This window comes from Harpia harpyja, chromosome 17, assembly GCF_026419915.1.
Source record: "Harpia harpyja isolate bHarHar1 chromosome 17, bHarHar1 primary haplotype, whole genome shotgun sequence".
In the NCBI taxonomy this organism is placed as follows: Eukaryota; Metazoa; Chordata; class Aves; order Accipitriformes; family Accipitridae; genus Harpia; species Harpia harpyja.
In genome coordinates, this window is record NC_068956.1 from 27,344,083 (window position 1) to 27,368,492 (window position 24,410).

General features: G+C 41.4%; 1 protein-coding gene across 8 annotated transcripts in view; it reads right to left on the minus strand.

The window, feature by feature from the left end:
* STARD13 (StAR related lipid transfer domain containing 13) overlaps positions 1–24,410 on the minus strand; it is a 312,029-nt gene that overhangs the window by 46,108 nt on the left and 241,511 nt on the right. The window contains exon 1 of one of the 8 annotated variants that reach the window (XM_052812400.1): positions 8,163–8,283. The exons of the other annotated variants lie outside the window; for them this stretch is intronic. Coding sequence (XP_052668360.1) covers positions 8,163–8,256 — 94 coding nt within the window. The 5' untranslated portion in view covers positions 8,257–8,283. Of the gene's footprint in view, positions 1–8,162; positions 8,284–24,410 lie in introns of those variants that run through there. 8 annotated transcript variants of the gene reach the window in all.

A 24,410-nucleotide genomic window follows, 5' to 3' on the forward strand; every position in this document is an offset into this window, starting at 1 on the left:
GGGAGATTAATGAAAAGGGAGGAATGAAAAAGAAGGGAAGCAATCTGAACTGATAAAGTTTGTTTTTTTTTTAATAGAATCTATAAAATTCATTGCCAAAGGACACTGCGATCAGGAGATGGGTGGGCTCAAAACTGAGCTGGAGTCTTATCTGACTACTCACTGCTACTCACTGCTACCACCACAGATTTGGAAAAGGATTCTCCAGAATGGAATAAATGAAACCAAACTAAAGACAGTGTTCTGAGATTATTTTTTCCCGGTTAGATGACCCCTTATATAGCTTTTCCATCTGAGCTACTGAAACTTGTGTTGCTCAGACATAGTCTGGGACTATATAAAATGTTTCTTTCAACCACTACAATTGTTTTGTTCCTTACTACAACCAAATTCTGCACAGCCCAGCTGGGAGACTTCTCATCAGCCTTTTATCTTGAGGAAGGCTGCATTTCCCAATAAGAAAGGCGTGTTATTCCAGCAAGGAGTTAGGAACCTAAGTCCCCTTTGGGTGAAAGGATTATGCTGAATTCCTCTCCTAACTTAATGGGATACCGGTAAAACTGGTAGGCCTGAGATTTACAGCAGGTTCATCAGGCATGAAAATTTACACGACTGGGAACAGTGTCTGTATTGATATTTTTTACATCTAGATCTCATCAGAGCTAGGTATACAACACAATGGTTTCCCTCATGCTAATAACATGAAGGCAGCTATGCAAATAGCGTCACACCAACAGGGAGAAATCACTAACAGTTTGCAGTATAGAAAAGACCTTTGTACAACGTGCTACACTCCACAAGCTCTAAGCCGAGAGGTGACTCGCAGGGGCCGCCGAAGCAGCCAGCACAACAAGCCAGCAGGGACACAGGGACACATAAAGACCTCAGGAGCAAGAAATAACCAGAGGGACTCCCAATTCAGAGTAATTAGCTGCCCTTCCAGGCAGCCATCACTGTCCCTAAGGGTCTTTAGCATAAAATCGGTTCCCCAGGGAATTCTCCCATTATGTAGACTTCTAAGTAACTCCCTCTGCTGAGGTACAGGGTGTTAAGCACAGTCAGGCACCTAAACATGAGAATGCAATGAGATTTGGACACCAAGATGTCTTAACATTTGAAAGTCTCAGACATAGCATTAATAACAGAGCAAAGATGTTCAATAGTGCCAACTGATGCTGAAAAGTCATATCCATGTTATATGGCTCAGCTATGCGATAAAGACAAGAGATTCAGGTCTTCCTTTGAGTGTCCTCTCAAGGTCTTTGGTTGCTGCTTATCATCATGACCATTTCTATTTACTGCTGGTTTCCCTTTCTCCTTTTCTTTCCATGTCTTCCACTCCGAAGTCACTTAAAACTAACTCCCTGCCATTCATTTCTCTGACATTTTTGCTACCCACAGTCCCGCATGGCCGTTCAGTTTATACAACCTTACTCCAATTTAGTTTGTTTCTTCTTTTTTGCCATCTTCCTTTTAAATTCCTGAAACAGGATTTTAAATCCCTCCTAACTCCAAAGATCTCTCCCTACCTTCAAGTATAACTTCGAAACCACTTTTCTTCTTAGCTTACAATTGATTTGTACAATGCAGCACTTTGTGATGACACTAATAAAACAATAGCTTGCATCCCACATCTCATCTTGAGGCACTTTAAATGGTTATAAAAACTGATGCGAAAGTTATATATAGGGATCACTTCATCCCTGGGTGAAATGCAGCTGCATTAGGATGAAATGTGGCAGCTGCATAAAAGAACGCTGCAGCAGTTTATGACAAGAAACAAGGAGAATACTTTATCCAGCTGAAACTACTAACTGGATTTATGGGATAGATAAAATTCAAATAATATATATATATTGGGAGCTGACAAGGACACCAGACTCTCTTCCCTTTAGTCTTAGGAAAAATACTCTGGTATTGCTAATGGGCAGAAGTGATTAAAAGCCTGGTTCCCTTCACATCCTCCCCCTTCCCCATTAGGATTTATATTCCTTTTCTTGCCTTCTGACTGCCCCCATGAGTCTTGGCTCAGCACAGAGTACCACCCACCCGTTCTTCAAGCACCATGCTGCCCTTCCCACCTATTTTGCCTGCCGTTCAAAAGCTGAGCACCGCTGACTTGAGAATTAAGAGGGCTTTGATACATGAGCACTGTATATCCACTGAAAAATATATTTGGATAAAGGTCCGGAAAATGTGAGTCTTTAAGGGCTCTAATGTAAAATATATCGTATTTTTAATGTGGAAGGATGATTATCAAATAGGTAGAGAAGGGGTAACAATCCCATCCCTTGGGATCTATTCCAAAACTTCTGGTGACTCATAGAGTCGCTATGGGCCAAATTTTGAAAACAGACTCTTATTTTATGAGTTTCTGGCTTTGAGTTCCCAAGTTAAGAGACCTAGGTGGCATCTAAACTTCTGCATATTATGGACCAAAGAGTGGCCTGAAGACCAAAATAGCTTCTGAGCTCATATTGAAAAGGGAAATGTTGAGTCCAGCTGGCATTTAGAAAACCTTCAAGTGTATGCTCACTTGCCACCCAGATGTGCTATAAAGTGATTTTTACAATTTTTACAATTGATAGTTCCATAACGAATAGATATTATATAATAAGCAGTCATTGAAACATTGTAGCTATATGTACCTATTCATGTTATATGTTCATGTTCTATTTTCATGTAACATATTCATGTTATGGATCTTCTATTGGATCACTATTTTTGAAGAGGAAAAGAGCGAGTGGTCCACAGGCTGCAAAGCAGCTTGCAGAAAAGGACCTGGGGGGTCTGGTGGACACCACCTTGAACATGAGGCAGCAGTGTGCCCTTCCTGCGAGGAAGGCAGACAGCAACGCTGGGCTGCATTAAGAGAAGTGTTGCCAGCAGGCCGAGGGAGGTGATCCTTCCCCTCTTCTCAGCACTGGTGAGGCCACATCTGGTGTGCTGGGTCCAGTTCTGGGCTCCCCAGTAAAAGGAAGATACAGATTTAGTGGAGCGAGTCCAGCACAGGGCTACGAAGATGATTAAGGGACATCTGACAGATGAGGAGAGATGGAGAGAGCTGGGACCGTTCAGCCTGGAGAAGAGAAGTCTTGGGGGAATCTCATCTATGTGTACAAATATCCGAAGGGAGGGTGCAAAGAGGGCAGAGCCAGATCTCCTCAGTGGTGCCCGGTGACAGGCAATGGGCACACACTGAAACACAGGAGGCTCCGTCTGAACATCAGGGAACACTTTTTTACTGTGAGGGTGACCGAGCGCTGGCACGTGTTGCTCAGGGAGGTGGTGGAGGCTTCGTCCTTGGAGATACTCAAAAGCCATCTGGACATGGTCCTAGGCAGCCAGCTGCAGGTGGCCTTGCTGGAGCAGGGGGGTTGGAGAAGATGACCTCCAGATGTGCCTTCCTACCTCAACCATTCTGTGATTCTGTGACTATTTCAGGAAATGTGTAAAAATAACCCTAAACTGACCCAACAGTGAGGAGGAAAATATCTCCGCCAGCAACATCATACTTCTCCTAGCGGAGAATTTCAGATGAAGGCTTGTTGTAAGCTCCTCTACGTCCCTTTTCTTCTCGAGAAAGACTAGCACCATTGATTTTAGGACCCACAGAGTCATAGGAAGGGTAAGCATAACAGCAGGGAGAGCTGTAGCTAATAGGAAGTATATATGTATCAATTCTAACTGTACCACTACTGGAAATTTGCCATAACTTTATACTTGGAATTATAAGCGTTATTATCTTTGTATCTGGGCTAACTCTTTGATTAGATTGCTATTACTTACATTATAGGAGCAGTATATTCTTCAATCCGTACACAAGGCATGTTTCTTCAGTGCACATAAATTGCACAAGGTGTTTTGTGTGGTACTCTGCCCTTGAGATCTGGTTTGAATTTGGATGCAGCAGATGGACCCCACTACATGCAGCTTGCAGCTACCCTCCTTCCTTGCAAGGTTTTGAAAAATGTCATCTCTTGCAAGGCTAGGGGAGATTTGCAGACAGCTTGAATTCAAACAGCATACAAGATGCACAAGGTCTCTGGGGTGGCCTGACATTCAGAGGGCTCCCAAGAGGATGTAGTGCTGGTCTGAGCATTAGTTTCAGCTCTCGTGGGTACTTGTAATTCAAATTAAAGACAGAGATTTAATGTCTCTGGAAGTCAGGGTTTTCAAGCTCAGTGTCCTAAACCGGAGGTCAAGTTTCAGACTTCAATGCCTCGCTCAGTTTTTCCACAATACCCAGCGTGGTTTGCATGTGTGCGGTACTGAAGTTAATTGGTCAGACAGTAATTGGAGCTCATCAGATGAAAGGCGCTATGGAATGCAGGAGAATGCTTCATGCTGTAATTTGAGTGAAAATGTAAGCAATACCCCAAAAGATAGATGTTGTCATTGTAAACTTTCTCTCTGAATTACACTGATAAGTAGAACAAAACATAATTCCTTATCAACATATTAATTATTCTTTGATTATACCCTTCATGTGCTGTAGATGTTGAAATTACATGTGGGCAATCAGATATACATCAGAGAATCTCTACCTATCTGAGGTGGTCTTCATGCTGTGAATTTATATTAAACACCGAACATTAATATGAAACTAACTCCCCTTGGAGACAATACTTTGATGTATTAATAAAAAAGACTTCTCAGTTCTTGTTTATCATAAATTAAGATTAAAGCACTTTCTTTTGGAGTTCTGTGTGAGATGACTAATTTGTAGTGCAAGAAACATTGATAAGATACAACACATACAGAAGAGCTCAAATATTCAAGACAGAGGTCTGAATCCATGGCTTGTGCACAGTGAATGCAACGCAAAGTGCTGAGCTCCCACCTGGTGTTATCAGTATTATCTGCTGGTATCAGCTGATTAACACTACAAGCAGACCTGCCTTTAGATCCTACTGTTTCCTTATTAGCTCTTTCCATGAACGGGCCTATTGAGAACGATGTCCTGTGTATTTCTTCTGAAAAAACTAAACCCCAAACAGCAGAATGTCACTTGTTCACATAGTTTGGAAGAAGTTGTCATCTACATACGGTCCAGTAACAGGAGAGCTGGCATTATCCTGAAAGTACAGGCAAGAGCTGTACTTACAAACCCAGATGACTTTTTCTGATTCACAACCATACCGTAATTATTATCACTGAAGTATATCAATATCATTAACATTTCATCATGCCTTGAGACTGTAGTGAAAATCATTTCTAAAATGAATATTAACATAATTTGTGGATATCTACTTTTTTATTATTATTATTTCTGAGAGGATTAAATATCTGGCTGGATGGCCAGGCCCAAAGAGTGGTGGTGAATGGGTTTAAATCCAGTTGGTGGCTGGTCACAACTGGTGTTTCCCAGGGCTCAGTTCTGGGACCAGTTCTGTTTAATGTCTTTATCAATGATCTGGATGAGGGGATCGAGTGCACCCTCAGTAAGTTTGCAGATGACACTGATGATCTGCTGGAGGGCAGGAAGGCTCTGCAGAGGGATCTGGACAGGCTGGATGGATGGGCCGAGGCCAACTGTGTGAGGTTCAACACGGCCAAGTGCCGGGTCCTGCACTTGGGTCACAACAACCCCACGCAGCGCTACAGGCTTGGGGAAGAGCGGCTGGAAAGCTGCCCGGTGGAAAAGGACCTGGGGGTGCTGGTCGACAGCCGGCTGGATATGAGCCAGCAGTGTGCCCAGGTGGCCAAGGAGGCCAACGGCATCCTGGCCTGTATCAGAAGTAGCGTGGCCAGCAGGAGCAGGGAGGTGATGGTCCCCCTGTACTGGGCACTGGTGAGGTGACACCTCGAGTCCTGTGTTCAGTTTTGGGCCCCTCACTGCAGGAAAGACATGGAGGGGCTGGAGCGTGTCCAGAGAAGGGCAACCAAGCTGGTGAAGGGTCTGGAGCACAAGTCTGATGAGGGGCAGCTGAGGGAGCTGGGGTGGTTTAGCCTGGAGAAAAGGAGGCTGAGGGGAGACCTGATCGCTCTCTACAACCACCTGAAAGGAGGGTGTAGTGAGGTGGGTGCTGGTCTCTTCTGTCAGGTGGCTGGAGATAGGACGAGAGGTAATGGCCTCAAGTTGCGGCAAGGGAGGTTTAGGTTGGATATTAGAAAAAAATTTCTTTACTGAAAGGGTTGTCAGGTATTGGAACAGGCTGCCCAGGGAAGTGGTTGAGTCACCATCCCTGGAGGTATTTAAAAGAGGTGGAGATGTGGTGCTTAGGGACATGGTTTAGTGGTGGACTTGGCAGTGTTAGGTTAACTGTTGGAATCGATGATCTTGAAGGTCTTTTCCAACCTAAATGCTTCTATGATTCCATGATCAAACACCCATATCTGCTTAATGCTTTTTTTCAGCTGCCATTTACTACAGGAACATTACTAATGAGAGCTGCCAGGATGTCTTCTTATGACTGTATGAAGAAGTGAAAAATCAGTAAATTAATACTAAGGACAAATATTATTTTCTTTAACTGGATATTCTGAACTTGGTCCATCTTCCTTTTTGGAGTTGGACTGATCCTATGTCAGTCCCCGATGTGATGTGATAATCTGGCTCCGCCATGAGCAGGGGTTGGACCAGATGGCCTCCATTGTTTGATGGTTCTGCTACTTTTAAAATTATTTCAGTGATTGAAGAAATAGCGTATGCTTATGTAAAGATGCTATTATGAACTAAATTTTACCCTTTAGTTTGACTGTGCAGTGCTGTAAAAACAGTGAAGTCACACTAGTGTGTGTTTCAGCGTGATCTAGTCCAGAGCCACTAATTACATGGCTGTATGCTGATCTTTATAGAGTCATGAGAAAAACAAAGAGATTAAAGGAAGCAATTACTTGCTTACTAAAAAAAGAAAATCTTTCCTCACTCTGTTTTCACAAAGGCACCCACTTTTACGAAAGTGCCTTCCAAACACTTCTTTCCAATACAAAAACAGTACTAAATGTGGGAAAGTCAAATTAAAAGTTCTTTTTTACAGTAGCAGTGGAGCTACTGTTCAGACAGCTGTTCAGACAGTTTCCATCATCCATCACATGATGGAAATTTTGTTTAAGTTTACTGAATAGATACAGATAACTTTCAATGTCAAAGTAGTGAACTCAAAGGCCAGAATTTTAAGGATATTTAATTTTCCTAACTGGTAGGGTGCAGCTCTCTGAAGATGTTTGAGGTATTTAACTCTCATTTGCTTCCTCAAGCACCTTTGATTCTGATTCACCTCATCCTGCCTCCTGCTACCAGGTGGCTACAGACATTTTCCATACACTTCGGCACATACACATCTAAATACACTTTGAAAACCCAAACGGAAGATTACAGAACAAACAGTTTTACCAATGAACTGAAATGTTTTGGATATCTGAACTGAAATACTTCCAGGATTTTTTTTCACACAAATCATTGGATTTTTTTGTTCAGTCCTGTTTGCAATGAAAGCTGCAGTCCATACGGCTACAAACCAACACACAGAAATCAGGCTAAAGCAATTCCTACATGATAGCTGTACATAAACATTTATTCGTTCATTCTGGAGGGAGGAAGGAATAGACAACCTGGCTATGTTGGTATAGTTATTATTTTTAGCATTTTGGCTGAAGTCTCTCGTTTCCTTTCCACACATTTTTTTATAGAAGGCTGGGGGGGTTTATGCGCTCCTTCAAGTAGAGAACAGACTTCTAAGGTAGTGAAAATACTGGTTTTCCATTCTGCAGCTCACCTAGGTCTGTTTCCAGCTATTAAAACCATTGTAGAAAATAACTGTTCCCTATAATACAAAATTCTACTATGGCAGAAATAACACTGGGTATCCATAGTACTGACACTTCTCATTTCCTTATCCTTGTTACACCACAGAGCAAATGGAAGCCAGATTCATAGGAACCCTGTAATTACTCGACAATAATCATTGCCAGCAATAAAGCAGAGTTAGCAAAGAACTAATTAGCACACCACCCAGGACTAACAACACTCTACACTTTTTTACTGTTATTTTTAGCTACAAGCAGGAAAGACATAAATTGCTCTTTTATCAAATAGCATGAAAGAGCTTAGGTAAGTTAGATGTTTGCAGTTACCACTCTATAAAGCTGGAGTCTGCCCTTCAGCTATGTAGCATATATTACCCTGGAAGAAGACAACAGGAAGGCTGGAGACCTACCAGTGTCTGCTCCCTGCCAGTACAGGAGCGTGGGTCTGCGGGGTAGACAGCGGGAGACACCAAAGCTACCGAAGCACAAACCTACTATTTTCATGTCAATGTCTCTAGCTGGGTAACAGGAGGGAACACAGAAGGGTTGGCTCTGCAAATGTCAGTGAAATACAGTCCCTGGCACTTTTTAACTTGCTGGCTGAATTTCAACTGTTTCTTAATCTTCTAATAGTTGATGGGAAATTAGTTGGACAGTTTCAGTTGCCATCTCACAGACGGAGTCCCTTTGCTCTGATTGCTGAAGAGGACATTCCCACTCGTCTGAATCATTACTTGCCTGACTGTGGGCAAAGATGGTTTGGTCACTAGACAGTGCTACCAGCTAGCTATTTGGAAAGTAGATGACTAATTCCTTGCTCAGCTAGACTTTTGGTGGGAAATGAGACACATCATTTAACACTTACACTTCAGTTAAAAAAGGGAAAAAATGTTCTTCCTTGCTTAGGAAAGAAAATTGTGAGACTCGATATGCTAAAGTATGTATTATGCTCAAAAATATGCTCCAAGTACATGAGGACGTCTTCCTTCCTTTACAACTTCAACAATCAGATGGCCTGGATATCAAACAGGAGAGGGTTTTTTTGCTATTAGGGATTTGCTCCAGCCCTCGGCTGATCTCTAGACTTACTTATTTCACAGGAGCATCTGGCCATAAACAGACACAAGACACTTGCCCTTCCAGCAAGTATTTCCCACTTGGAGATACGAGTTGTCGTAAGCCGTGACCTGGTTCCTGATCATTTAGAGAGCATTCACCAGGAGATCAATGAATGTAACTCCATGCTATAGTTTGAGGTCAGTTTAGTCCAAGAGAGAAGCTAGTGAAGTAAAAATAAACAAATAAAGCTCATGGGTTTTTACAAAAACCGAGAAGAGTGTTGAAGTGCATACTTGAAATACTTCCTCTGAACTCTGCAGTGCTGCTGGCATGCCACTGGTTTAGCACTTAGTCCTTGTTCAACGTGTGCTACGTGGATGCACCAAGGTCTGCATACATACATTTGCCAAGCAGAATGACAGAAGTAATGTGACTGTTTCTGAAAAATGAAGTGTTTATGGCTTGCTCAGTTTCAGAATAAGTTTCATAATCTTCAGCACTCACAATGTGTCACTCATGGGCTTGCAACATACTCCCTCTGAACAGAAGCCGCTTTGTGCTCACCACTGAAGAAGCATGTGCTGTGCGAGTGCCATACTGTATTTTGGCAGTAGCTGTTAGAAGTAAATTTACAGAGAATTAAGGAGATGGAAGGCAGCGTGCCTCACACTGTAATTCTGCAGAGCATTAAAATACCCTGTTTAAAGAAGAGATGAGAGATGGCTGCTATTCAAAATCTTGGGTTCAATTTGTTGGGCAAAATTTCCCTTTGGTCTTTGGGAAAATACGTCCCCGAACAACAGCAGCTGCCCTTGCCCAGAAGGATTGTGTGAGGACACCTCCCTCCTTGGGACGTCACCTCCAGAGCGAGCTGGGAGCCGTCCCCAGGGGCACAGGGCCACCAGGACCCGCTCCAGCTGGAAACTCCCCACCGGCTGCTGCGCTGCCTCCGGGATCAGCTCGGGGCCCTTCCCCATCTCCAGATGTGCTCCACGAAGAGCAGCATCCAGGGGTTGCTCTGGCTTTTTGTCCCCTCAAGGCCAGTAGAACGAATATATGTGCTGAGGATGTGAGCCGTTTTTGGCTGTCCGGTGCTACAGTAATGGGATATACAGATAAACACAAAGATTGAAAGTTGGTTGTGTATGCTTTGAAGGAAAAGGCAAAGTACTTTATTTTCCAAGTCTAGCCTTTTTCTAGACTTGACCTTGGTCTGCACTTTTAAGAATCTGACATTTTTTGATGGTTTATTTCACTTTCAGATTCTGGCAGGGTCTAGCCTCAGATATGCCAGAATTATGATGAGATAAGTTGTTCTCCAGACAGAAACAGAAGCAGAAAGCAGGCAGTTGCCTACAAAAGATGGTCTCTCCTATGGATTTCACTGTAAAAATGCCTGGCTCAGTTTTCAAAAGGAGAAGCCTAAATCTGACAATGAAATCTCAGCAAAATGGAAGTTAAACATTTTCAGTAACCATCTTAAGAACCCACATGTTGCTCTGAAACCACTGGTTAAAACTGAACACATGATAAAGGTATTTTGATTTAGGAGATGGACTGTATTTTGCAGTATTTTTTTACACTGTAACGGTAGTTAGAAACCCAGGACCCATGGTATCCTGTGGCCGCTGCGTTATGCTCTGAAAGCTCACTTACTACTAAGGAATCACACTGCTGTACTGAAAATTACAGTTCCTTATTTTCTGATAGAGCTTCATCTTTAAAGACAAACAATAACCCAAACAAACCAGCCTGGACTCCACTGGAGGATGTGCAGGGAAGGCAACACTGCCAAAGGGTGAAAATTATAGCTGTGATGCTCCATTGGCTGACTCTGATTTTGGGAGCAGACCTGGAGCTTCCATTAACCTTTCTGCAATTGCTAAAAGCAGCCTCAAAACTGAGTCTACAAAGCCACTATTTGTTGAATGTATTTCAAAGCATTTCCTTCGTTCATTGTTTACTGATCAGGCCTTTCCTCATCAGCGGTAGAAAAACATACGAATGCTTATGACCTGCAAGCTCAAAACCCCCTGGAAAGAACTTTTTCAGGAAAATGTTATTGTGGTGAGGACTTTCAGGGAGTGCTGGAGTTTTAAAGTTTCTCATGATGTTTTGCATTTTTCTTCTAAATGAACAGGAAAAAACTCATCTGGCTCTCATTTGAATTCTCAATAGACTTTAGAAAGGAAATTCCAACCAGAAGTGTATTCCTACACCTAAAATCTACGTGGGAACGATGCTGTACACTTGTCTCAAACCAACAGCAGCCAGGAGAATTGGAGCTAAGGCTGGGTCAGCAGCAGACCTGCTTGTTCCACACAACAGTAAGGGTCTCAGCAGAAGGGCTGGTTTTATAAACCAGGCTTCAGTAGGACATAGCAGAAGCTTAGCAATAAGCATATGCTTAAATATCTAGTTGACCTGTCTTCACAGCAGCCATCCTGTCATCCATGTAGAACATTTATTTACATACATGGGGATTTCTGGATATAAAGGGTGGGAATCATCTCACCTTCCTGCAACTGCATTGGAACTATTCATCCCAGGTGCTCCTGAAGGCTATGGAAAGAGGTACTTCCATGAAAATATTTATCTTATCTTAAAGTTAATGTCTAAAAGAGGCAAAATGGCTTGTACCCAGAAAGTGCTCATTCATCTTTAGGGACTATACAGAGAATTTGGGAGGAACAGGCATATAAAGCTAGAGACATTTCCAGTGAGATGAAATAAATTCTTCTTTGAGGCATCTCCTGTTAATGTACTGTCTGACTTAAGGTCCATAATTTCACCTATTTGCACCTGATTTTCTCCATCTGCAGTGATGGCGTAAATGATCTGTATCTGTGTGTGCAAAAGGATTTGAGATTTATGTAGGAACATTCCTGTGTAGGTGCTCAGTGTTTACCACAAACAGCATGTATTTCCCACACAAAGCATGTCATTGAATTAGAGTTACTTGACCTCAGAATCCACTAATCTCAAACACAAGCAAGGAATTAAGTACTTGATTTGTTCACCCCATCTGTGTCTTATTCATCAGTTCACCTGCTGGTTTCCATAGGATATATGTGTATCTCACTTACCAGAACTAAGCTACATTTATCAAGATTTCCCCCGCAGTTGATACTCTGCATTCTTGGTATTCAGGTTTTCTTTAATTATCTTAAGCTTATAAACAACCCCAAGTATTTCTGATTTTTAGCATTTGCCAGAAAAATGCTTTTCCTTCCCTAAGAATGCGGGCTGTGTCTGGACAAAGATGTTAGCTCAAAGCACAGGGACAGCATAGCTAGTTCTAAGTTAAAGTCAGGTTGAGGGCAGGTCTTCCCAGACCTCTCAGGGAGGTAAGCATCTCCACTCTCCAGCGCCCTAACAGCACCGCTCCCAGCTCTCCTTAGACATATCAAGTTAACTAGTCGCTCAGTGCACAACGGAGACTAATGTGCAAAGGGGATGCTGGCAAAGCCTCACCAGAGGATTCTTACAACTGATGTGAAGACAATAGAACTGATTTGTAGACACGTAACTCTGCACCCTGCTCACTGTATCGGTTTCCTACAACCGTTGTTGATTGCCTTCTTCCCTGCACTTTTCTTTTCTTTCAGTTTAGAAAGTTTGGGAAGAAACTTCTAATAGCAATTTGTTTGTGCCATGCCTATTTGGCATGCCGCGCTGCACTATTACACAAATAAACAGGGAACACGATGTAACACCACAGCAGCTTATTTAACTAAGATCCAATTGTACTTGATGCCATCTGGATGTGGGAAGAATGTTCCCTTAAACAAAAAATCTTCGACAGAAAAACAAGTTCACCCTTCATAAGTACGTACCATAACACAGGACAATACACCATCTTTGACTTATGACTTCATCAGTAAGAAATTGGCCTAGCAATGGCATTTCTCTTCCAACGGGCAGATGTGCTCTCTATTATATTGTTCCTTCTGCACAGATCTGAATTTGGGGTATCCTTTAGAGCTAGTATGAAGCCACTGTTTGCTAGAAAGTGGTAACCTGTCCCATATCACCTCTCAAATAAATTACCTCTGGTTGAACCACCAGTGTTAGAATGGGGAGAGGCTACTGGCTCTTGATTTAGATTCTAAGACTGTAAGCAACTAAAACAAATAGTTTACATTTCAAGGTGCAATTATGAATTTAACTGTCTCATTTTTACTGTGTTCATCACAGCAGAAACTTAGTGACAGCCTGAGTAAATGCTTTGACTTGTAATACACAGTCACCTAAAAAATTAACGATGAGTTCTTTTCCCAAAAGACTTAAGGACAAACACATTTCCAACACCAGGGCCTCTGAAGAGGAAATACCTCAGGGAGAATATCATTATTAGGTGACACTGAGCAAATGCTTAAGCAGGAGTGATTGAAGCAGACTGTACCCTAAGGATTTAATGAGCAGCTTGGAGGAGTTGATGGCCTGAGGCATAGCCTCAGGTCATTAAACCTCAAATGGTTATTAATCCCCAGGAAACACTTTCTGTCAAGGTCATTAATACTATTATACAGTGGAAATTGAGGGTGTATTGAGAAATTAGCATGTCCTCTGTTTGCAGGAGAAATGCTCTCAGTGAGCATGGGCAGGTCATTTCCAGGAGGATGCTGCAGTGTCCACCAGCCACCCGGCTGGCCTGAACCTCCACGTCCCTCTCTGCACCATTTCTAAGCCGAGTCGCTCTTTTGCAGAGTGTCACTACAGGAACTTTATCATGCATTGAGCATGTAAATTAGCAGCTGAGCATAACTCCAAGGGATAACATTAGCTGAAGTCCCTCCTGCTGAGTAGAGATGCCTTAGCGTATGTTTTTAGGTCAGAGTCCTGCCCTGCTATTGCCTTTTTTTAGAATAAAAATAGGAAATCTGATTCAATGATGTGTATGCTGGTGACCATAGTATTTAACTGAAGGGTGAAACTGTACAGGTGTTAGGATCATCACCCTTTTCTGACAGTTTTCTAGTATAAAGGTCTCCCTCTACCTCACTGGCTTCAAGCAGCAATACCTGGAACCAGAACAAATATATCCACTGGCGACTGCAGGGTTAATGCCAAGACCAGCAGGCAGGGAAGGGTAGTACTGGTGAGATCCCAGTCTGGAGCTTTCCTCTCGGACCCCTTCTCTGCATTGGGCACCTCGTGAAGGAAGCCTCAGCTTCATGATCACTGCTATTACCTTCCCATCAAGTATGGAAAATGCTAGTGCACGGATCCCATGACTTTTTATAAATAGGGTCTAGAGTTAGGCAGTTATTTGTTTGGTGCATTTTGTGTAGCTAACAGTCAAGACTGGAAGTCAGACTTAGTGATTGTTTTTTTTCCAGATTCTACTGCTGGTTTATGATTTGAATTGGGCAAATCAAATCCTGTAATTCTGTTAAATTATCTTTGTGCATCAGATTTTCCTACATTAAAAGGGCCATAACCATACCTACCACAACAGATATTTTGAACATTGAATTAAATCTATTTACAAGGGACCTGGAGACCTTTGGTTTCAAAACTATTATATTATAATGATCAATGCTTGATTTTTAAGGCAATGCAACAGATTGCAATCGCCTAAATCTGTTCCTTCTGCTCTAAACTAAGCAGGAAAAATAGAGAATTGTTACACAGTAGGATCATTTTGATTACATCCCTGAGGATGATTTAGCACCCCAATTATGCAGCTGTCCAAATTAAGAGAAGAAATCTTTCTTTATTAAAGAGCCTGAGGAGATTAGAAAGCAACAGTATATTATACTAAGTAAAAAGAAAGAACAAAAGGACATCATGATCTATTTAATTCTTCTGACAATGTCTGCATTAAATGATCAATGCTTAGACATGCATTGCTATTTACTGTTTGATTAAGTGCCCTAACATTCACTGGCATCAGCCAATGCATCCTTACTAAATGGAATTTATGCAAATATTATTTCAATTACATGTCTCAACATAGGTGTCAGGAACACACCCATCTATGGGGAATGGGAGGGCAAATTCACTGTTACTCTTTTGCCTGATTGGTTTCCTGAGACATACTCATTGAATGAAATTGGTAAGTTATTGGAGTACAGAAAAGTACTTTTACAAGGATATTAAGAAGAAAACACCTTTGTATGATATGACTGCACAGTTTTTGCATGTATTTGGGTCCTTGATTTCATGAAGCATATCATATATATGTTTAGGCACTGATACTGTAAAAAATGAAGTTACGCTTTTAAGATGTAAAATATGAAGTTGTACTTTAAAAATATAAATATAGCTGAATATTTCTAGAAGGAAACTTTCGCTTAATTTATATGTTAGACGTCATTCCAAATACCTGAGAAGAATACATCTCACAGTAAAGAAAATTTTATTTGGCAGTACTGGCTTAGACATGGCTGTGAAGCCATAAATCAGATAAAATAAGTATTTGGACACTAAATTATTTTTGGACTTGGAAAATTCCACTAATGCTATATTTTTATAGCAGTATGTTCCTGTAACCTAGATCGCAATCAAGCGATACATTTAACGTCGTTTTCTTCTGAAGAAAAGACGAATTTAAACTCCTGCTGTAAGGGGTCTAACCGTTTCGTGCTGTCTTGAATAAGATTGCTTTCCTGATCAGGTCTTTCAACAGACTTGTGTCATCAAAATCACTGCACCTAAGCATGTCTAACACTTATTTCCTTGCTTGCTTTGCTGGATTGTGCCATAAAGCACACATCATATTATTTACGTAAGAAATGGATTTGAAAAAGAACTACACACTCTTGATCTCTCCTGTATTTTCAACAAAACAGAGAATTCCTTACTGCTGGGCTCCTTTTTCTTTTATTTTCATAAGTATACCTCTTCTTTCTGACTCTCCAACTGTTTTGGTTTTTTTTTTATTGTCTTGGTTTCCACACCTATCCCACTAATGCTCAGGATACTTCACTGAGTCTCTGTTAAATTTCATTCCTCCATGTGCTCTGGTCACTGAGTTTAGGAAAATGTTTAACTCCACTGCCTGTGAAGGCAGTCACATTTCCTTCAGTGGATCTTACACAAACATAGAGTAAGGAATAACTTGATAATACCACCACCTGACTCATGTACTTGGGACTGATAATAACTGTAGCCACATCCTGTAAGATGACCAGTTTTTATTAAAAAAAAATTGACTTGGCTTCTTCTCCCAAGAATGACCATGCTCTTTTTTATCTTAAAAAGACTTCATCTAAGGAGTTGAAATTAACCACAGAAAATAAGGCCAAAGTGGAGAGTGAAAGTTCATCTAATCCACTCTCTGTCACAACCTGCAGGGCGAATGTTTACTCTTCCTTAGAGGAATCCTGGATTCAGGACAACTCTGAAAAAATATATACTCTGAGATACATCTGACCAAACAGGTTGCTTTGGTCTCAAACCGGCTAGGTGGCAAATTTACTACCCCTTGCTGAAGCAGATTTTTTGATGATACAGTTCCAGCTCTGTTCTCAGACGGAGACATTAACTCAAGCAGTGTTCGGCCGCTGCGGCTGGAAAGCACTGCTTACTTTTCCAGCCCTTGCATTTAACTACCTCTGGATTGCGACACCTGTAGCTGTTCAGCAGAAACTCAGTAAACCTCTCTTCTCTTCCTGCAAACAGTACCTTATATTCCTGCTGTGCTGGCATCTCAGCATCATTTGCATCCCTGCTTATAGAACGGTGCCATTTCACACAATGCTGCTTTCCACGGTTTGTAAGGGGTGCTGGATGATAACCTCAGCTGCAGCGCCCAGATTAGTTAACCCTCACTTCTTCTGATGAATACCAAAGAGCAGGTCTCTCCAAACTGTCACAGATTTGCTTGGATGAGAGGTCTGCACAGCTCTGAGTTTCAGAAGGCAGTAAGAGCGGATTCCAGGAAAGCAAAAATGTCAGTGAATGAAAAGCTAAGAATACACTTTGGGTGAAGCATGGAAGAGAGAATTGCCAATTCCTCAAATAACATTGTTTATTTAACAGTATCCTGTTGGGGGGAACTACATAACTGCAGTGACTACGAGTAACTCTGCGTACTGATGTCATGATAATGTGAAGGATTATCATGAAAGTCTACTTTTAAGAGAACAATATTTGTGTCGGGTAAATACTGCTCTTCTAAATAGCCAATGGTTGTCCTGTACAAGGCACAATGAATAAAAAGTGTGTCTGACCAGCCAGGAGTATGTTCTTTCAAAGAAAGAAAATCCCCGAATAATAAACTTAGTGATAAATACCTCTCCAAAACAATATTTCACAGAGAACATTTTTGCCAAACGCTGGACACTCTCACTACTAATAAATAACCTGAAGAGTACATTCCTATTTGGTATGAGTGAAAATATCAGAATTTAGCCCTAAAAGCTTTTTTATACAAAGCCTTATGAATAGTTCACAGATAATGATGACTGTTTGTCTCTGCTTCTGCAAAGAAAAATGCTCAGTCAAATCTATTTATATATAACTGTTATAGTTATATATAACTGTTCAAAAAGATTGACAGGATTTGAAGAACCAAATCTCTCTATGTATAACCAAGTCTCTACATTTAGCTGGTGTCTCTGCAATGCTCAGCATATGTAAAGTAGTAAAGAAGCATTAATTAGTATTACTTTGCTGTCATATTATTGTTTTTCTTCAATCTCAGAGCCTGAGCAGTAACACCCCCCAATGACCTCCTAAAGCATCAATGCAGAGATCACACGCCTCCTCACCGCCTGCTTTTTTCTATTTCCTTTCCTTTAAAATATCTTAATGCTGAGGTAACAGGACATAGGAAAGATGATATTTACTCTCTCTTCCAATGCAGACAGGCTTTGAAGCAATGCAGCAGGCCTATCCCCAAAATACAGAGTTTGCTACATTTCAATTAGCACATATTGAGTATGAGCGTTACTGAAAGTAACTCCTGTACCACTAAAAAGAGGCTTATCTGCTTCCCCACTTCATACCTGTTGACTTAGTTTTATGCTTCAGTTTACAGATCGTCTTGGTAGCTCACTCTATGTGCAATGGACAGAATCCAACTAGATTTTGCAGGGAATTGCATGAAAAAAACCCCCAAATGTCCTCTACTGTTGTTTTCCATTTTTTATGATAAGGAAGTTGTCATTGTGGCCAGAAAGCAGAGAAATACAGATGCAAAAAGACCCATTTAGAAAGGTAGTCTTAGGAAAAGCTGTTATTCAAGTGTCTGTCAGGGGGATCAGGTACAATTGCTCTGCTTCGTTAATTTTTAATCACATCTGGCAACTGGCCTCAAAAGTCTCCAAGACTTTATGATGCCTTGAAACGAAAAGGGCAAAACGTTCTCCTCTATCATTTGGGAAGACATCAGGACATTAGCATCTGTAGTAAGTGTAAAGACCCTTCCAAAGCAGCCTTTAAGAGCTGTGCGCTAACAGAGCTGCTCAAAGTACGGCAGTCAATCGTGAGACCAGTAGCACCAGCTCATTTTTAACACAATGATACCATACCCCTAAGGCAAATATGGCTTTCAGGAGATGAAAAAATGAGAAAGGACAGCATCAAAAATGAGTCCCCAGGAATGTTAAGATGGAAGATTGTTATTATTATATTATATCATATATAGCTTTACTGTGGGTTTTTACCCTGGAATTACCTAGGAATTTATTTCGTAAGTATTTCATCCATAACTATACAAAATTTGTAAGATATTTAGATCCTTTCCGCCAGCCGCCCAAAAAATAATTTTCTACTGGAAATACCTGTAATAGCTACCAAGAATTAAAAGCACACAGTACTGGGCATCTACCTTGACTCCAAGCTGTGATATATGTAGCTTGTTGCTGTGTACATCAGAGGTGCATGCTTTCACAGTACTCACAGGGACTTCTAGTTAGGGACAATTTCCTTTAATAAAAAGCGCAACTGGGTATATTTAGAAACAATTTTAGTTTCTGACCTTATGTTTCTCCTAAAATCCTACATCCTAACCCTAGTCAGAATCTTTTCTAAAAAGCAGTCTCCAGACTGCCAGATCTTACTTCCAAGAGTTATTTTTCTAATACCACTGCTGCCTCCTGTCTCTGCCGCTGTTTTTTCTCAGGTATGGGAATTTGACCATCTACACTACAAAAGCTTCCAGGAGCTTACTACAGTAACCTTACAGTCATCTCTTCCTTTGTCCATTTTGGACATTTGCACTAAAATACTTAAGTAAGGAGAGTAAATAATTCATTTGCAATGAGCATGTGCTACCCTGAGACTACCAAGTCTCTTCCTGTCTTTAATCACTTCCTAAAGATGATACGTTGATTCAAATAGGAAAATGTATACCTGCAATCAAATATAAAACATGTCCTGAAAGAATTATCAATTGGCCCACTGTAAAGACAAGAGGGTTAAGGGGAAGACACATCCAAAATATTCAAATTTGGGCTCATATTGAATATGCCCCTAATCTGAAGATATTTTGATTCAAGGTAGGTACTGGTTCATGCCATCCCTTTTAAAATCTCCTTCTGTCCTTAGGTTACGAGAGACTCTCTCCCTAAAGTATTTCGTGACTGCAGGGGAAAACGTACTCAGCGCTTTATCTGTTAAATTCCCCACTCACCCCTATTTCCTTCTGGATGAACACTCTGCCACTTGGAAACCCCTCACATCCCTACCCACACCGAGGGAAGTCACATTTAACTTCTATCAAGTTTCTGAAGGAATAACATTGGCATTGCTTTTTTTTTAATACTGTGCTCCTTTATTCAGGAGGGTTATTTTGCTGCCAGGCTAGGAGATGAGCACTGAAGAGCTTTCAGATTAATGCTCAGGGCCTTCAGGTTAGATGTTTTTCCAAGAGTGCTCTGCCCCGGGAGGGCATCCCCTGAGATGAGGAAACTGCTTCGACAGCCCAAGATGGTGCTTTGCATTTTCTCCCTGAGGAGACCCGGTATCACCCCAGATGGACTCTGCAGTGATATCCAACAGTCCGAAAACACTCCAGAAGTCTCATTTGATAAATAATAAATATGAGTATATTTTTATTACTGTTCTCATGCAGAAACTATATGTCCTGCTGTGCAAATTGCAGAGTGCACTCTCCTTGAGATTAACATTTTGGGTCAAGGTTTTCAAGCAGGGGTTTCTCTCCTGAAGTGGATGTGTACACAAGTCCTGCTTGGTCCAGGAGTCAGTGCATACAAATTGGCATGAGCTGAGAACTGACGGTCGTTTTGTACATGGAGTAAGACAAGAGTTCCCCTCCCCGGTACAGTCTAATTCAGAACAGTCTTTGTAGACTAGACACATCATACCTTGGGGTTAAAAACTTCAAAGTGGTGCATTTTAGGAAACTAAAGCAATGTGATGTTAGGTTCCCGCTCTGAACAGCTTCTCCCCACTGTGTACTGGGGGTACTGGGGAGACCCACCTCGCCAGGCTGAAGCCAGTCTCTGGCCACTACTCTCCTAACTCCCACTTGCAGAAGTGGTGACAGCACGAGAAGATCCTAAGCCAAGTGGACACGCTGAAGGTCTGTTCAAGTGTATTATGGTGGATCACCACATATACTGAAACAGAGAAATGATTATGCAGATTCAGACTGATAAAAAAATACTAGAACAGCCTTAGGAGGAAGTTGCCTGAGGTCTGAAAGCAAAGGATAAATCCAAAATTATAAACACTCTGGTGAGTTCCACATGTTAAATATTTTTGGCACTGTAATATATTTAATTTCTGTGACTTTTACTGAACAATTTGTGCAATCTGATTTTCAAGAGGAAAATTAGTTTCCAAGAATAGCTAGTAGCATGTCTGCATGACTTTCTTGAACTGCCAGTAGCTGAATTGCCCTTGGATAGTTCAAGACAAGCTCCAAATCAATGGAAAAAACTCTTGCCCATTCATAGTTAATCTTTTTTTCTTTTTTTTAATATTCTGAAGAGTAAACCATATGTGTGAGCCATGATATTTTTATAACTGCGGATGGGGAGACACAGAAGGAGACGGAAGGCTAAACACAGCATTCGTGAAGTTCTAAAACTCTCCTTGACTGTACATACATTTTAATATAGTTTGTTATATGCAAGTTTTATTTCTCTTTTAAATGTTATTTAATAGAAGGTAGGTAGAGTTAATAATACTTTTAAAGGTGGCAAAGTAGGAGATGACCAAAATAACTGTCACTTTATAGGTGCAATGTACTGATATAACTTTAGCCATCTATATGCTGTATAGTTGTTTATTACGCTTGATAAGCTCAGACCAAATTCATCACTGGCTATCCATCTGCTGGGCTGGAATACATTGGGGATGAATTGGCAGGGTGAGTCCCATATTTTCCTTATGATGAGTTGCTCAACAATTTTTCACTATAATAATTTAAAAGATTTTATGGCAAACCTAAAAATGTGCTCCTTTTATGTCTGTCTCCACAACACAACTCACAGAGCTTCACCTACTAATTTCCTCATAATGCTTTTAATGTCTGCTTGCGTTACAGTGTATTTGTACTATTGCTTCCTACGGAAATAATATTCTGTCTCTCTGGGACACCCCCCTGGACCCCAATATAATTTCAGAATCTATGGGCCAGTTTCAGTCAAATCTGACAGGGGAAGCCAGGTCTCAAAGATACTACGTTTTAGAAAAGCTGGTGTTGGGTAGAGGTAAGCATACAAATTAGTATTCCAGTAAGGGAAAGGCATTTGTGGGGTGACCCACTACCCATGCTGAGGAGCAGCAGACAGTTGGCTGAAGAGTACACAGCACTCTGCATCAGCCACAGCGTATGTACCACTTGCCCAACAAATATTTAAGGGATGGGAGAGAGATCTGGGGAGTGGCACGGAAGAGGGGAACTAAGGACTTGGTTTCAGTGAGGTGGGGGGAAGGAATCCAAATCTGTAGGAAACTAGGCTGCGCTGATGCCAAAAGCAATTCATTTAGCTCAATTTTACAATATTCTCTAAGATGGGAATAAAGGTCAACCACTACTCATCACTGGGCAATAGGCTGCTCCAACTTTTGGCAGCTCCAGAATGACTCATAGGAGGAGCGTATCACTGCTGCATTCTTCGCCAGTGTTGCAGGAATGAGTGCATGATGTCCTCACAGCATAATGCCCTCATGTTGTCCTCACAGCCCTGTCCCTCCCTCCGCTTCCTTCTTTAGAAACTCCAAGGGAAGAAGATGCTGAGGGACTGTGGCATTGAGTAGGAGCCCTGCAGCCTACCTCTGCCCTGAGCTATGTACTCACCTAGGTCCAAAAAAGCTCCTAAAAGAGTAATTTGCAAGAAAGGACCCCGGAACACCGTATTTCCCAGAGCTACAGATCTACTAAGCTCCAGCACAAACGTCCCTAGAAGAAACAACCAAAAATGAGGAAATAATCATGCCCATACAAAACCAACAAGCAGCCAGCCATTCCCTAAATATACACATCAAGTCCAACATCCCTGGAGACTCTTCTCTGTTCCACAAACAATGTCACAACCAAAGGCTGTACAAAGCCCACCTTGTACCAATACCAACCAAAACCATGTAATGCATCTACCAGAACAAAGCTTATAATCAGCATTTTCTGTGGTGCGAAGGGAGAAATTTGCACAAGTGTTACTATTATTTATATTTCATTACAAACCTCAGCCAACATCAGAACAGTCAGTGCTGCTCAAACGTTCAATGACAAACGCACTGGTGCCTTACAGAGTTCACAGTCCTCACAGACACACAGAAAAGGAAAGGATAAGAAACAAAAGCATGGAGACTTACGGATGGTCATCCTACGAAGGGAGGAATTTATCTCCTCTGAGTTAAATGTAGAAGATGTGAACTCGACTCACTCAGACCGAGTAAAGCCCAGGACCTCCTCTCTCTGGGGTGAGTGCTCTAATTCTTGGCTTATTATGCAAGGGGAAGATAAGTCACATCCATCTTCAAATGAGCAAATGAATCCCGACTGCATGGAGGTGCCAGCATTTATTTCCTATTGTTCCTCTATATTCCCAATGGAAGAGGTATTTACTTGAATGAGGCAGACTGAATCATCCTCGGGTGGGTGGGTGGATGGATGGAGAGGGGGAACGGATCTCCCTCCGCAGGTCTTCAGTAAGCAACTGCTGCTCTCCTTAGACTGTACAAGGAATTTAAGCAGCTCTGACAAATGGACGGGACCATCTGCTTAACCCTGAGTACCTAAAAGCTTGAATTAAATGGACCGGGTTCTCCACAAGACACATGGTGTCTCTAGCAAATGCCAGCATTTCTTGATTTTTCAGACAAATACCATGGTATTGCTAATTATAGTGGGCCTGACTTTCATCTGGAATAAATTAGTGTTGTTGCTGCCAAAGACTGGCCCAAAAAATCCATGTAAAACTGCAGGATCCTTGCAAGAAAATAAGGCGCTGTGTTAGGTGGAGCCTTGTTGCTAGGAAGGGCTGTTGTTGAATGTTTTAATCCAAAAGATTAAAAACATGATTTCACATTATGGTCTCTGACTTAGCATGGTAAACAGCCTTCAAAACCACAATCTAGTAACAGTGCCTTTGTCCCTGCTTGCCATCAATGGCAGACTCTTTTCTCTTTCTTTTTTTCAAAGTTATCCACAAAAATAAAACAGGATAAAACCAGAAACCAAGTGCTTTTTCAAAGGTAGAACATAATTTAATCTTTAAGACAGAGAACAGAAAAGTGTGGGTTTTCTCTGACTGTGGACTTCTTGTAATTTCACTGAAGATAAATATTTAGATAACAACCAATGGGATATTTAATTGTCAGGAACTATTATATTTAAAGAAAGTGCTAGAGATTTTCAGACTTGTTTTCCTATGTGTGTTGACAACCCGTTCCCATCATTTACACTCTGTATGACATATAAATACAATCACTGCTATAATTTGTAAATTGTTAATATTAGGACTTGGAAGGATGGCTATGCTTTCAGTTCTACATAAAAAAGACAGCTTTTACATGAACATCTGGCTGAACTTCCATTACTTCCCATCCATTATTTGTACTCCTCCTCCTTCTCCTCGGCCTCCCTATTTTTTTCTTGTTGCTCCCCTGCCTGATTTGATCCAGGAAGCTGCACACCCTGCCTGCTCTTGGCTCCTGTGATACTCATAAACCATGAAACAAACAAAAACAGGAGGAAAGGACAAAACCAAAAGCAGGAGGATATTTGGTAAATCTAACTATGTGGATCTCTTCAGCTGTGCACGTAATCAGGCAATGGCACCATCTGAACCGAGACACAGCATCCCGCCGACCCTTCCCATCCTCTCCCCTGCTCGGTTTGTGCGAAGACCCAGGGTCTTCAGGTCAGGACCACGACTTCTCATAAACGTAACCAGCACTCACAGAAATAGGACTGGTGACGGGACAATTGGTTCGTTAAATGCTACTGTCCTAAGTCAGGAACTAAGCCTTAGACCTGACAAACCCACAATGGGTAGAACAAGAGTAAAAGATTCTTGAGTTTCAGGAGCTACTCTCAGTACTATTTCAGATTTACTCTTATTTGAGGGTAAGTTTTCCATATCTCAGCTTGTCTAAGTGTAAAATAAATTCCATAATAATACTTAGTTCAAAGAGATCCTGCGAAGTATTACTAATTGGAATTCGAAATCTCT